Genomic DNA, 16,145 nt, shown 5'->3' on the forward strand with positions numbered 1-16,145 from the left:
TAGTCACTATGGACACACTGCATACGGACACGTGCCAGCTTTATGAGCTTTGATTCTGAAGTTAACAGAATTTTTAGTTAGTGTAACTAAAGGACTCTACTTGGAAATCTTAGAGGCACCAGTGCAGAAGGCTTAAAGAAAGCCAGTTCCACAAGTTTGTCTGTTTAGTGTACTGATGAAAGTCAGGGTCTGGGATGAGATTCCCTCCTGCTCTGTGTCCTGGGTTTTGAGATCCATGTTGTTTTATCTTCTTTCCTTAAGCATGCAGGTATGAACAGATATAGAGAGCAGGGCAGTTAAGATTGGTGGACTTTGTTTGTGTTCATTCTCTTATTAGACAGTAAATAATGAATTTATTATCAGGTGGCATTTTTTAATGTCACAACTAAAACTATCTTTTAACTAATCGAAGAATTAAAACCAGCAGTCTTCCTGAGTTTGTCATAAATCTGTAATGAAACTTTAAATTCTGCAGGGTTAAAGTTGGATATCTTTGGTGGGGAGAGACGTTTTGCCGTTACCACAAGTTAGTACAGAACAGTTTTAAAACAGGGGAGATGGGAGGGCTTGTGCCAGCTGCGGAGCGAGGCGCAGTCAGTAGGTGCTGCCACACTTCTGTGGCGTTTCCTGCGTCGTGACCAGAATGGTCCAGGTGTGTTACATGAGTTCATTGCTGATTGTCTTTGACTCGTTGTTATCTTGTGTTGGAAAGGAAGAGGGGAGAAAAATCACAAAATTTAAAACAAATTGATTATTTGCATTGGGATATTATGTTTTTGAAAAATTCCCAAGAATGAGTGAATTTTCAAAATTAATTTTTACCTTATCCCATTTTTCTTTTTTATTAAGATAATTTGCAAACCTTTAAGTCCACCTTCTAAAACTGTATGATTTTAAATATTTGTTTTAAGTACATTTTAGTGTACTCATAAGACTGTGCAACCATCGTCACCTAATTCCAAAACATTTTCATCACCTCCTGAAGAACCCCACACTCATTCCCCTGCCCGTCCCTGGCAACTACTCATCTACTTTCTACTCTGACCACATATTTTAATATATTAGGGAATACTTGTAAAAACTGTTCATCCAAATGGCTTTTAGTAAGTAGAAGTAGAATAGCAAGGACTTTAGTAAAAGCAGGCCAAAAGAGAAGTGATTCTAAGACTTACTTATTAGTGCAGATTCTCTATTAAACCACTAAGAATTCCTTGAACTTGTCTATTTTGGATCCTTCGTCTTATCTCTAGGTACTCTAAAAATACTCATTGCACTCAAGTAAGATAGCAACACATTATGTCCTCCAATTAAGATGAATTAAATGAAGTTGAATGGCACATCTGACGCTGTGGTTTGAATGTGTTCCCTCCAAAGCTCAGGGTTTGGCAGCATGATGGTCTTAGACAAGGCCACATGGACTGTGGATGTAGCTCAGTGGCAGAGTGCTTGCCTTTGTGTGTACAGCCTTGGCTTCAATCCCAGCCCAGGTTGGGCAGGCTGCCCGCCGCTTGAGGATGCAACATCCCTCCCCTGCGCCCCTCCAGGGAAGATTGGTCTTTGCCAGGTAACCCAACCTGCCTGCACCTGGGTCTTAGACTTCTCAGCCTCCAGAACCACAAGAAAATACATTTCTGTTATTTAGCTTGTGGCATTCTGTTATAGCAACACAAGTGGAGTGAGCCAGAGTGTCAGTAAGAGAAGTGTTCTGCTCTTATATTTACTGTGGTTTATACACACAGCAGTCTCCCCTGTCCCCACCTGTGGTTTTGCTTCCCATGGTTTTAGTTACCCACGGTCATCTGTGGTTGAAATACCAATATTTGTCTTCACTCTTTCCAGAGAGATTAGACCACATGGGCAAGTTTTTTATTTTACAGCTTATTGTTATAAATGTTCTTTTTTATTGAGTTATTGTTAATAACTAATTTATAAGTTAAACTTTATCATAGGTATATATATACAGAAAAAACATTTTGTGTGTGTGTGTGTTTGTACACATCATGCTCTGGATAAGTTTGACATAATTCCAGATATTATATAATTTTGCCTACAAATACTTAATATAAATATATCTAAAAGATAAATTTTTAAAATCCCACTATCATTAGCAGACCTAAAATTGAATTATAATTCTTTAATTTTAAAGAAAACCAATCAGTATTCAAATGTATGTGCTTGTCCCTCTTAATATTTTTTAACAAGATCTAAATTGCAGTTGGTTGAGATGTCTAATACTTCTAATCTATAGGTTCTTCTTCCTTCTTGCTCTTTTTGCCTTGTTTATTAGGTGAGGAACTTGAGTGTTCTACTGTAGATTTTTCTACATTCGAGATTTTGTTGGTTGTGTCCCAGGGTGGTCATTTACCATATTTCTCTTCCCCCAGCATTTCCTGTACACTGGGAGTTAGGTCTTGAGGTTTGATGAGACTTTGCTTGAAGTTTGCAGGGAAGGAAGGGGAAATACTTGTGTGGGTGTTTGGTTCTGCGGGGAATTGATTGGGAGAGTCTGGTTGTCCCTTTCATCATGTTAACCATTCAGGATGGCCAGGATCTGTTGATACCGTTGATACCTGTGATTTGCTGTTGCTCCTATTGGGTTACAGATATTTTAAGACTTTTTTAAGATTACACAACTAGACAGTATAATCAAGATCATTTTAAGTATTCACAATCAGAATTAAGTTTCCTAGTGTTTAGAATGTGTGTGTAACTATTTTAGAAAATTGGTAAAAACATCTTGGTAAAATATGTTTTCAAAATACCAGCATCTTCTGTGTGTGTGTATGGTTTTCGTTTGTTTGTTTGTTTGTTTGTTTGTTCACTTGTTTGTTTGAAACAGGATCTCACTAAGTTACCTAGGGCTTTTCTATGTTGCTGAGGCTGACCTTGAACTTGGAATCCTCCTGTCTCAGCCTCCTAAGCTGCTAGGATTATAGGCATGTGCCACTGCACCCAGCATTGTATATTGTTTTGATTTTACTAAAAGGAAAGTATCTTTTGTTGTTTTCTTGATTGGTTTTTAATTTTATCCCTGCTAATGATTTTTGGAACATAGAATAATAAAGAGTTTTATATTGTGACTTGAAGTTTGAGATTTTCTGAAGAGAGATGATCAGAGTTATAAAATTAAATGAAGGACCTGTTAGAAAAGGATATAATTTCCTTTTCTGCTTTACTGACAACCTTGAGGAAAGTAATAGAGTAATTGTGACAGTTTCACCAAAGGTACCCAGTGGTACCAAGGCTTGTGTCCCTGTTAATGAGAAATCTGCCTGCCTGCTTGTCAAGGTCAAGAACACTGAGATCTGTACTCCTGGTGCATGGTCTGATTTTTCTCAAATCCTTGAGCTAATCTAGTTCCCTTTAAAGTGTTTTCATGCCCATCTTTCTCTTTCTGTACATGTGACTTTGTGTAAGAGTTTGATAGAGCTTGGCCATCGGTGGTCAGATGCCCCTGATCCCACATTTACAAGGTCATCATTAGGATAAAGTTTGAATAGCGTTCTTTTCTTTTTTCCTTTTAAGACTTTTAAGAACCCAGTTTAAGTGATGGAGAAGAGAAGGTTCAGAATTCAGGGGAGGACACAGGGGCAGGGTGGTGAGGAGAGAGGGAGAGGCCCGAGGCGGGGCAGAGGTGACTGGCCACATGTGCATGGGAATGTTTCCCTCCTTACTAACCTGAAGAAAGGAGTTCCTCCAACAGAGCAAAACAAAGACAAGGCCATCTGCTGAGCCTTCTGTCTGTCCTTCAAAACTAAGACTGTTTTTCTGAGTCCTGTGAGGAGATGGAGCAGCCTTACACAACTCAGGTGACATGAGGACTCAGGTGGTGTGTGATTCTTCCACACTCTGGTTGACTTAGGGTCATTTGGACTGAGTGAATAGGTGACAACGCTGGACTGGGAGTGGCTGGTAGAGAGCCCTGTCTCATCGTCCTTAGACTAAACGTGTTCCCGATGTTTGTTTTTCAGGTGGTAGAGATAAGCGTGGAGGTCCCATTTTAACATTTCCAGCCCGAAGCAATCATGACAGAATACGGCAGGAGGATCTCAGGAGGCTCATTTCGTACCTCGCCTGCATTCCTAGGTAAGTTCTGTGAGGCTTGCGGCCTGTCGCTCTTTTCATAGTTCCAAGAGATGTGGCACTGAGCTTTTAGGAAACAGCCAGATGGTAGCCGTGACCCTGAATGATCCTTCTCCTTATTTCCAATTTTCACATTGTGTAAAATATTCTGGGGGCAGGGACAAGAAGTCAGGCATTTTGTGTTGAAGAGCACTGTATGTTGATAGGGGATTTGGGATACACACTTATCTGGGACTTTAAGATCCAGGCATCTGAGTTAGAAATCAGGAAGAACCAGAAATGCATCCAGCACCAAGACTCAACAGACTGCGTGGTTAGAGATTGGGTGCTGGTTTTGATTGTGCATTTCTGCCCTTGTGCTGATCGTCTGTTCTTTACAAATATTCTCTTGCTTCGTAGCATGAAGTTTGTGGAGCATTAAAAATCTTCATCAGTTAATATACTAAGTGTCAGCTTGGGAACCCCATTAAATTTGAGACTCCATAAGTAATAGGGAATTTTTAGTGTGGATGCTGACGAACACCAAGGACAAGCAATGCTGTATTTTCTGGAGAGCCCTGAAGTGAGGAGCATCGCATTGTAAGAACTTTTCTGTGCTAAACCTGAGGAAATTAGACTCTTTGCTCCTGCTCTAGGAATGGAGGAGAGGTCCCCCTCATTAAAATCTTCATTTAGTTGTTCCAGGTATTTTTTAGAAATAGAATCCAAGGACATAGCCATGCCTGGACCAAGAGATTGGGTGTGTGTTGAGAGTTGGAGGCGTGCTTGCCTGTAAAGAAAGGGGAAGTCCTTGGCTTTCTTCATTCAGGAAAGGCACAAGCTGAATGAGGGTGTAAATGATGTCTTTGGTAGAGAGAGGAGACATTTCATTTCCTAAGAGACTCAATTTGGACATGCAAAGAGGACTTGGCAGAGGAGGAGCTAGAGTAGATAGTAGCATTAAGGGAGCGTTAAGCAAAAAAAATAATATGACATAGTCAATAACAATGTAATGGGTTTTAAAAAAGTCGAGGTAAATGTAATTGATCAACCATAGTTAATGGTTTGTGATGCTCATGACCTGTTTATGGACACCAGCCAGGGAAGACAACGGTGCCCTTTTGTATCAGCTACTTGCAGTGGTTTATGGAAGTCTTGATGGTTTGACCTGCTGAGGATACTCTTGTACATTTCCATTAAGTGTCTTTCACGGGAAAACTACCACTGTGTGTCACCAGTGACTAAATAGGTAGAGACTCCTTACATAATATGAAAAGTGGTTTTCCTTTCCTCTTATCCTGGTACTTCTTTGGACTGCTTAACAGTGTAAATCATAGGTTGGGAAAAGGGCTTAGTAGTTATTTCTACTCACTATCATTTATAATCATATAGTTTATACCTACCACTTATTCATTTCTTTTTGTGGGCCAGATTTGGTACTGATGATGGAAAAAGATAGCAAAATAGGAAGGACGATGTTGAAAACAAACAAACAACTTCTCTTGCCAACAAAAGTGGTACTATCCAGTGGGTTAATTAAAAATTAAAGTCAGGGCTGGGGTTGTAGCTCTGTGGTAGAACATGTGCTTAGCATGCACAAGACCTTGGGCTCTATCACCAGCACCAAAATAGATGAATGAATGAGTGAATGTTGAACTTAGTATACATCTAGGTGATTTTTAAATATATTTATGTAATTGGAATGTTATTTATACCTTTGACAATTTGCTGTCTGGTTTTGAAATCTATGTTGATAGTAAATATAAAAAATAACTTTGTATTTCCTTGATCTCAAATAGTCAGTTCAAGTACATTTTGTATCATTTAGATGAGCAAATTTAAAGGAAAAGTACCTTTATGGAAAACTGTGAGCATACACACAAATAGAACAGTGTAATAAGCAACCATGTCATTTGTAAATCCTCTGAGACAGAGTGGGCCTCTCCTTCCTACAGGAGGAAGCCAACAGGAAAAGCAAGATCTCAGAATCAGACTAGTTGACTTGGAGCCAGTTACTGACCTTTATTGGTTTTCTCATATGTGAAACGTGATAATGTTTTAGTCAGCTCTTTCACTAAAGACCCAACAAGAACAAATTTGGAGGAGGAAAAGTTTATTTGGAGGTCATGGTTTCAAAGGTCTTAGTCCATAGACAACAGGCTGCATTCCGTGGGGATCGATGTGAGGCAGAACGCTGGTGGAAGAGTGGGCAGAGCCTGGGAAGCAGAGAGAGAACTAAGCTCAGCCCAAAAAGCTTATAGCCCAAAGGCACACTCCCACGGACCACCTCCTCCAGCCACCCCCTGCCTGCAGTTCCATTCAGTCAATCCCTCTCAGGGGGTTAAGCCTCTGATTGGGTTAAGGCACTCATAATCCAATCATTTCACCTCTAACCTTACATTTTTTCACACATGAGCTTTTGAGGAGTTCCTAATATTGAAACTGAAATAGATGCTGTACAGTGTACCTCGAGGTCCCAGGTGTGTGAAGCAAGCAGGGCTCTTCATGCACACCAGCACAGTGCCCCCGTGCAGAAACTGCTTCAGAAGTACTACTGTGTCTCCTTTCCTGTGTGCTCTTCCTTCCTTCAGGCATGCTTTCTAAAGGCAGATAATGTTGATTTCTTCTGCACACCTTCTCCAATGTCTGTGTCCCACAGATGAATGTTAATGCGACCTGAGCAACTTTGAGTTGTCTGAGTGCTATTACTTGGGTCCCCTTCCCATTCCACTTTAAAATAACAGTTGGAACACAGGGCCAATGCGCAGAGAACTTTCCATCTTCTGTGGAAGAGGAGCTAGTAGCAGCAGCAGTTCTTGCTGGTAACATTGGGATCTCTGCACAATGATGAAAGTAACATGGTTATTGCTCTTGTTGTCTGAATGCTTTATGGTAGATATATGGATAAACCACTCTCCCTCTATTGTCCTTAATGAAATAATGTGAAGAGTGTTGATTGATTTGAGAACACCCACATGTAAGGTACTTTCTTCATCTTGGAATTGAGGAAAGCAAAATTTCTTCTTTTTTAGAGATCTGGCTTAAGAGGGGACTTCAATTTTATCTAACTTTTCTTTTCTTTATCTTACAAGTAAAGTGGACTCTTAAGTAAAACTGTTAGAGTGCTGGCCAGTCATGCTTTCTAAAGAGCCATGCCTGTCTTCAGGCACAGGCAGCACGTGGGGTCCTCCTGTGGGGCCACCACACACGTTCTTTCCATGTTTGTAGAGGGCGCTGGATTTGGGGATGTCCACCAGCCTCTACTCACTAGTGATGACAGGCTTTTGACGATACGAGAGCAAATGCTTGGAAAGGCTGTGCCTCCCAGTCCAGTTGCGTGCTGTTCCACTACCTGGGGAGTCGCTGGGTGGTGGCAGTTTGATGCTGGAGGAAGGAAAATAGCTAATCTCCTGTAAACGAGGTAAGCTAGGTGCACCCTTTGGTTTTGTTGTTCTCAACTTGTTCCTGTTAGGTCTGGTGTTACTCAGGATCCTCTCAAGCCCCCTTCAAGCACAGGGGCTTTGTGGACTTTGTAGTTTGTGTGCGTGCTGTGTAATGCCATGCTGGGAAGAAGGTTGCGAGGGAATTTGTATTGGTGTGGTAAAGACTGGTACTTTAAATGCAGTCTGCCAAACAGCAGCTAGTAAAGCAAACAGAGCACATTGCTGCAGTTTTCCAGTTTCCTGTCTTGGGTGTGCGGTAGCTGAGTCTGTGAAGCCGAATGTCTCAGCCGGACGCAGGCTTCCTTCCAGAGCTCTGGGCACCCTCCTCCTCCTGTGCCCTGGCTGCGCTCACCCCGGTACCTCTGGAGCCCTGGAGTCTCTGTGACGGGAATCTTGCAGAATTGCAAACCCTGTTAAAGCCCACAGAGACCCAGATTGCTTGGTTTCTGTGACTCAGGGAACTCAGAAGACCTTTTCCTCTAGGTTTTTGAAGAAGCCTAGGAAGTCAATGACGTTTCCGCCTGTGATGTTACTGGGATTGTGTGGGACCTGCGGCGGGGAGAAGTGGTGGTGAGCCAGTGCCAGCTCCTGCCAGCTCCGTCTTCGTTGGAGGTGTCAGCGGGCTACTCACCCCGCTCCTCGCCATCCTCCACATTTGGGTGATAAGCTGGGCTGCTGGATCGTCTGTTTCCCGTCACGGCTGTAAACGCCGTGTTTCTCTCTGAGCTGGGTTCTACTGCCAGAGTAGAAGTAGACAGTTTCGGAATGCTTACGTGACACCTCTCTTACACTGATGTCGGCTGCCATAGGTGCTCTGCTTTTGTGAACCTCCAAAAGCCACTTACTCTGATGGTTTGAATCAACATAAGAAATAGGGTGGGGAGGCAGGTGGGAAGGTGGTAGGGCAACAAGACTGTGCAAGAGAAATTGCAGGAAATTGGTTTTAATTTTTACTTTTTTTTTGTTAGCTTTTAAACATTGCCTAGTGATACCATTTCAGTTTCTGAGTTTTCAATTGAGAATAGTTTTTTAGGGTAATTATATGAGGCAGAAAAGTATCAAATGTCTTCCCATCATTGCAGTACATTTGCATTAAGTGAAAACTTCTATCACATTGAGTGCTCATCAGGTTTCAGGTATATTCCCAAAACCTTGCAGTCATTACCTCATTGGTGTTGGCACTGGCATCAGTAGCTGGAGCAGGCAGGGTCCACCTGTAATAGGATTATGGTGGCTCCTTAGCTCTGGGGCCATTTGGAAGCCAGCCTCAGAGCTTCCATGTGTATCCTTCAAGTTACAACACAATGAGCAAGGTACTTTTTGACTGTTTGAGGACACCTGGACTCTTATTTTATCTTTATTGCAGCTGTGGATTACGTGGGAATATACTTAGAGGTTGAGATTTACTAAAATTAGAAACTGGGTGTGTTGCTTTGCTTTTGAGTCTGGGTGTCTCTGTACTGCCCACTCTGGTTTCAAACTTCTGGGCTCAAGTGATCCTCCTGCCTCAGCCTCCTGAGTGCTGGGACTAGAAGCATGTGGCACTGCACCTGACTGAAACTAGCCTTTTTATTTATTTAACTGCCAAGAACCCACAGAGCCAGAATATAATGACTCCTAGCATGGCATTGATTTGTGCCAGGAGCCAGCGTTGTTACCACTATTGCTTTTGAACTAGCAGTGCAACCAAATGTAGAAGGCAGATACAGCCTCAGCACTGCTGCAGAGCTAGATGTGCCCCACAGGCCTGCCAGAAGAGTGAGAGGAACCCCAAAGATGGGTAGACCGTGCTTGGAGAACCTCTGAGATAGTGTAAGGGCCAGGGACAGGGGACGGGAGCAAAACGGGGCACCGAGAAGCGCTCCACACTGCCAGACCTGCCGGAGTAGTCGTCGGCCTGGGCTCTCCATGCCAGCATGGGTTTGTGCCGCTCTTGTTCTTGCCAGGGACCTTTGCCTACAGCAGTTACTAGACAGGTGTATGATCAGTTAATGCACCAAAGGCCAGAAGAAATGGGCGTGATGTTTATTTTCCTCCTGAGGAGAAGACGGACTACAAAACAAAAGTTAAAATTCTAAAGGTTTTTGAAGTCGAACCCTGTTGCCTGGTCCACGTGTGGTCTGGTTCTCTTCTCTTCTGGGGCGAGGTGGCTGTGCGCTCTGGTTCCTGAGGTCAGTGCGCGGGAGCTTCCCAGTCATCAGGCAGAATGAAGGAAGTGGCGCCTGGCGCCCTGGGAGCTGCAGCCTGTGCCGTAAGCCTGTGCTTTCTTTTCTCCGCAGTGAGGAAGTCTGCAAGCGAGGCTTCACGGTCATCGTGGACATGCGTGGGTCCAAGTGGGACTCCATCAAGCCCCTGCTGAAGATCCTGCAGGAGTCCTTCCCCTGCTGCATCCACGTTGCCCTGATAATCAAGCCAGACAACTTCTGGCAGAAACAGAGGACGAATTTTGGCAGCTCTAAATTTGAATTTGAGGTAACTTCCCTTGTGTAGTCAGACCTACCAAACCCATCCATGTGGCTCATTAAAAGCTGACTTACGGGGCTGGGGTTGTAGCTCAGTGGTAGAGCCTTTGCCTAGCATGAGTGAGGCACTGGGCTCCATCCTCAGTACCACATAAAAATAAATAAAATAAAAGGTATTGTGCCAATTACAACTAAAAAATTTTTTTTAAAAAACTGACTTTGTCTCACCATTCTAGGCTGATAACATCTTTAAAACTGTGTACTGAACAGGAACTGCGTGCATGTCTTTGGCACACACCTTGGGTAGAATCAAGTACTGTGTAAAGTAACAGGTTACTTTCATCATCCCAGTTCTCTGGGCAGGGTGCTGGTTTGGGCTCTGCCACGCACCACAAAGGCTCCTGAGGGCTGCAGATTCATCACCGTGGCCTGGAGGGGAGGGAATGAAGGATGGGGAGAAACTGCTCACTTTGGGCACGATATAGAGGAGAATGAGGTCCTCCCGTCATAGATGTTGAAGAGAGTGATTGTCATTTACTGCACATAATAGGTCTCTCATTTACGAAAAAGAGATATTCCCCTAAAAACTGCCCAGAGTCCTGAATTCAGTTAGGCATGGAGGATTGCTGTCTTTCAGTTATAGAAAACAAACCTTAGCCTGCTAACTTCTTTTTCTTTCCACTGTTAACCAACTCTCCTTAGGCTACCACAGCTCTGACAAGGCTTAATGAGATGATTATGCTGAACAGCTTGAAATTTGGTTCATGCTTTATTCTGTGATAAATTGAAATCTTTTCTAATAATTTTAATAATTTTTGGTTGAATAGCTTCCTCTTCTGACATCTCTGCCCAAACATTAGGTTTTCTATGCATTCATGTATTTTAAGGTAAATAATATTAAACATTTCAAAAAGTATTAATTATTTAGGCTATATGCTATACTTTTCAAAGTGTTTTCTCTGTGTACTACTTGGATTTTTGAATCTGTTTCATAGTACTGATATTCCTATTTGGAATCTGTATTTGGTTTTAATTTAAATCTGACACTATCTGAGCAGGTATAGGTGAAAGATAGAGTAAACTTTTATCTTCATACATGATAAGTGATCTTGGAAGACTGTTGGGTCTTAGTTCTTTTCTTTTTTTAGTTATTTTCTCAATGCAGAATTTAAAGTGTGTCTTATTTAATTATAATGTTCTAAGTAAAAACAATGGCTTGGCAATATAATTCACGCACATATTTGCTCATCTAATTTAGAACTCTCTGTGGTACCTTTCCCACTTTTCTGCTGCACTGGTTGTCTCTCCATGCTCACAGCCTCTCTGAGTAGTTGTCTTTGTGGAGGTTACTGCAGCCCAGCAGTGGTAGGATTGTACCTGCAGTAGCATTGTAGGCAAAAGTGCTCGGTTAGGAGTCCAACCCTGCTTTCTGGCTCTTGTTTCTTTTGCTGTTTCTGGTAACAGTCAGCATGGAGATGCCAGTTCTAGGGTTCTATGAAGCTGGAGTTGACAGAGGTGTGATTAAACCAGTCCTTCCCTGTTCATCGTTTGATTCTAGGCCACACTTCTTTTCCTTTTCTTTGGCCTTTGCATTTAATCATCCCCACCTCATGTTATCCTTGAGGCTAATACTGATTATGAATCTGCTTCACATTCTGATAGGGTGAGGTTAAGATTCTTTGCCTCAACTGTAATTGATTAACGTTTTGTCACTGTTAAATTGGAATGTAGGATTATGTTTGGCACTTGAGCTGCTCAGAATCACAGCAGATTATTACAGTGAACAAGGTGTACCCTTTGACTTTAGCTCTGTGAAGATCCTCCATCTGCTTTCTTGCTAACCCTGGAATAGTTTCCAAATTCTGAAAAAGTTATTCATATCCTCTCATCTGTTACTTAATGGGGAGTGAGGGAGGAACAAGAAGAACTGATGAGGGTGATCTGGTTGGAGTAGCATTTGTCATTTAATAAGCAACCCACAAATAAATATTCCAGAAGTGTTTCTGAAGCCCATGAACAAGACATTAGTGTGAAGGCAGATAGTTTTCTACTGGGAATGAGATGACCAATGGTGAGGAACAAACGGGTAGAATCTGCCAAAGTGAGACCTTTGAAATGCCTGCTCTGTGCTTATAATTTAACCTGTTTCTGGCATAATGTGCCAAAATGGGTTTGGAAAGGAATCTAACTTCTTTAGGTCTTGTGAAATACATGATTCTATAATTCTAGGTATTCCAGCTAACATCTGTTACTATAGCAGATCTGTCCTTCAAGGTACTAATAATGCTTCTTGCATCCTCCTTTGTTTTTATGGGACCAGAACCAGGTATGTTATATTTTCTATAAATAGATTAACACTGAAAATCTGTAACTAAGCACTGCAAATTGCATTACGTTAAAACCATGTAGAATTGGTTCATCTTCTTATATGTGATTTTTTTTCCCTTAAGACAAATATGGTCTCTCTAGAAGGCCTGACCAAAGTAGTTGATCCTTCTCAGCTGACTCCCGAGTTCGATGGCTGTCTGGAATACAACCACGAGGAGTGGATTGAAGTCAGAGTTGCCTTTGAAGACTACATCAGCAGTGCGACCCACATGCTGTCTCGGCTGGAGGAACTCCAGGACATCCTCGCTAAGAAGGAGTTGCCTCAGGACCTGGAGGGGGCTCGGAATATGATTGAGGAACACTCTCAGCTAAAGAAGAAGGTGATTAAGGCCCCCATCGAGGACTTGGATTTGGAGGGACAGAAGCTGCTTCAGAGGATTCAGAGCAGCGATAGTTTTCCCAAAAAGAACTCGGGGTCAGGCAATGCAGACCTGCAGAACCTTTTACCCAAGGTGTCCACCATGCTGGACAGACTGCACTCGACCCGGCAGCATCTGCATCAGATGTGGCATGTGAGGAAGCTGAAGCTGGACCAGTGCTTTCAGCTGAGGCTGTTTGAACAGGATGCTGAGAAGGTAAAGAAGGGGAGTCGCCTGCCAAAACCAGACGCGGAAGGAAGCTCTTGGGTCTAGGTAGCCGAGGCTGGGGTCAGGTGCATGAAGGGGGGCGGAGGGGAATGGTAGCACTGCGTTTACCACGTTTGTTACACACCAGCAAGGGTCAGCAGCCCGTGTGCTTCTGTCGGTTTCCCGTTTTACTCATTGTGTGGTGCAGTGCTGTTTTAGAACTTTCGAGTTAAAATTGCTGATGGTCTGGTGTAGAGTTCCTATAAGATAGACGAGAATGGTATTTTCAGTCAAGAGAATGATAATTGCTTAGGATTGTGTTATTGAAACCAGTAACTGTGTGTGCATTTTGCTAATAGCTGTTCATCCTCTTATACAAAGCCAGTGACAGAGCCCCATTCAGATCTGTTTGAGTGTGTTTTTAAAATAAAAGGTGAGTAAGGCCTTAAAAGGAAGTTTCTGGGCAATACAGGTCATAATCACCCGTGGTCTCATGTTTCCTTGTTGTACACCAGACAAACCATCTGGTCAGAGTGACTTCTTATCAAGTACTGACTAGTGCAGTCTTAGCCACGTGAAAATGGGACCCTGGCAAAGAGGAGTGTGCTAGGAGCCATGAACACAGGAGAATTCCTCAGGCTTCATCCCAGTTCATTGATTTCATTTCCTCCACATGGACAGGAAAATATTCTGTGAAGCAAAAAAATTGTGTTAGAAATCTTTGCTATAAAAGAATCTTTTGAAAGGTGACAATCTAGTATTATTTGGTACACTTTTAACCTGTTAATGTACTTTGATTTTAAGGAGTGCTCTGTCAAAGACACTAGAAAAATTTTCCTTCCAGATACTGGTAAAACTGGTTACTATCTCTGGGATTCTGTTTCAAGACACTGCAGCAAAGCTAATTGATAGTTACTTCCTTAAATGTTTTCTTTGCAAATTTTTCATTATTGTGCTGGGGATTGAGCCCAGGGCCTAGCACATGCTAGGCAAGTGCTCTACCACTGAGCTATGCTACTTTTAGTGTTCATAAAACAATAAAAATAAAATAAAAACACATAGTTAGTACTCTTGAAGTGGCAATTATTACCTAGGATGTGTCAATATAATATAATTAAAGCAGGTAAGGTACTCCTAAGAATCCTAAGAATTCCCTCCTTGAGAATCCTAATTGATATCCTTATCCAAGTAACCTGTGACTTAAACCGTAAGAGGAATATCACTGCTAAAATTTTCCTGGGTCTTATTAGTTTCTCAGTATATCTTATTTTTTGTTCTTGCCCCCGTCTCTATTCATTTTTATTTATTTATTTATTTATTGTGGTGCTGGGGATTGAACCCAGGGCCTTGTGCTTGTGAGGCAAGCACTTTACCAAATGAGCTATCTCCCCAGCCCCTCTATTTACTTTTTAATTAAAGAACGTCATCTTTTAGTCATTGGTATCATGGTCAGTAATCTGGACAGAGCCAAACTCACCCAGGTTCCACCTGCAGGTCCTTAGTTGAAAAGCAGTGTGGCGAAGGAGACAGTTCAGGGTGGTGGGATTGCCAGCCTATGGGTCAAGACGGGAGTTTTCCAGTGGCAGCTCCTGGAGGGCTTGAATACGTCTCGTCCGCTTCCTGATTCATAGATCCTGCGAGTTCAGAAGTGCCGACTTGTTCTTAGAAATGCTCTTCTAGTCCAGGCACCTGAGAGGTTGTCCAGGGAAGGGGTCGCCCTTGTTGGTGTGGCCCCTCAGACGCTTCTTGTTCCACAGTGACTCCAGGTTGTCTTTTTCTTCTGGTAGATGTTTGACTGGATCACACACAACAAAGGCCTGTTTCTAAACAGTTACACGGAGATCGGGACCAGCCACCCTCATGCAATGGAGCTTCAGACGCAGCACAATCACTTTGCCATGAACTGTATGGTAAGCTGTCATCAGAACAGGTGGACCCTGGCATGTCAAAGCATTTGAGCAAATGGGAGGTGTTTAGCCGCATGAGTACCAGAACCCTTGCAGAGGGAGGGTGTGGGGCCTGCAGAGTGACCCTGTAGAAGTTGACCTTCATCCGTAGGGAGTTTTCCTGTGTTAGAATGTCTGAGTATCTTTTGGGTTTTAAACAAACAAAAACAAAAACAAGAAAACAAACCAGTGAAACTTGAACCTGTTTCTTGACTAGCTCAGCACTTTTGAGACCCTCCTGTGCTCTGCTTCCTGGGGGCTGCAGAGACTCCAGGGAAGTTCCTGTAGGGAGAGTGAGCTCCTGAACAGACACCAGTGTGCTGGCTCTGACCCTCCTGTCCTGAGGCCAGCCTGCTGTCAGCCAGGGCATACCCCAGTTCTTCTAAACTGGCGAGTTCTTCTAAGAGAACTAGATGCCTGCAGCTGGCCGTGGGCCTGGCCTGGAACCTCAGGCTCCTTGGAGGTTGGTGTACCTGGCTCTCCAAGATGCTGCTGTGACTCTTCCAGAAGCCTGTAGGACAGAAGGGCCACCGTTGAACCTCATCCTTAGAAACAAACATTGAATTTTGAATAGCACTTTTGTCACATTTTCATGGCTAATGAAACTAAACTAAAACTATATATTGTTCTGTAGAATATATGCTTGTGGATAGTTAGGTTTCTAGAAATTTCTTCGTCAGGAACAAGGAATCTGGGATTGAACTTTCAGCCTGCCCTGTGAGAATAAACTACTTTTAAGCCTTATCACATAGTGTATTAAAGCAATATGAAGACAGAGGAAGATGCCGTTCAGTTTAAGTTTGGTGAAAACAGTGCTACAGCTTGGGTAATTTCAAAGATAAGATTTGGTTATTCTGTTTTTGTCTTATATTTATTTGTTTATTTGTTTTTGGTAATGAACACCATCAAAAAGTTTTAGACTTTGAGGGAAGACAGTTTCTGTTTAACTCATCAAACCTGGACATAGATAATAGGGAAAGCCAAAATGTTACCTTTGGGGGTAGAAAATTTTCTTCTTAAAAACTATTAATTTTTCAGAATCTTCTGAAACTTCAACTAGTGGCAAAAGGTACATTTCATCCACTATACCACATACTTTGAAAGCTAGAAATACTGTGATGTTGTCTAGGAATGAACAGAAAAGATACTGCCTCCCCCAGCAGTGTCAGTGACAGATTCAGGGTGAGAGGTTGGGAGGCGCGGTGTGGAAGGCAGGAAGGAGGCGGTGGCCGCAGAAGCTTCAGTTCTGACCGTTTGCTGAGGGACCTCGGGCAGGCT

The 16,145-nt window shown here is 42.7% G+C and overlaps 1 protein-coding gene across 4 annotated transcripts in view; it reads left to right on the forward strand.

The window, feature by feature from the left end:
• The window catches only part of Trio (trio Rho guanine nucleotide exchange factor), a 322,610-nt gene that overhangs the window by 117,591 nt on the left and 188,874 nt on the right, over nucleotides 1–16,145 (forward strand). For all 4 annotated transcript variants that reach the window (XM_047555755.1, XM_047555754.1, XM_047555752.1 and 1 more), the window contains exons 3-6: nucleotides 3,972–4,086; nucleotides 9,785–9,977; nucleotides 12,418–12,930; nucleotides 14,709–14,831. In XM_047555755.1, coding sequence (XP_047411711.1) covers nucleotides 3,972–4,086; nucleotides 9,785–9,977; nucleotides 12,418–12,930; nucleotides 14,709–14,831 — 944 coding nt within the window. The remainder of the gene's footprint in view (nucleotides 1–3,971; nucleotides 4,087–9,784; nucleotides 9,978–12,417; nucleotides 12,931–14,708; nucleotides 14,832–16,145) is intronic.

This window comes from Sciurus carolinensis, chromosome 6 (genome assembly GCF_902686445.1).
Source record: "Sciurus carolinensis chromosome 6, mSciCar1.2, whole genome shotgun sequence".
Classification (NCBI taxonomy): Eukaryota; Metazoa; Chordata; class Mammalia; order Rodentia; family Sciuridae; genus Sciurus; species Sciurus carolinensis.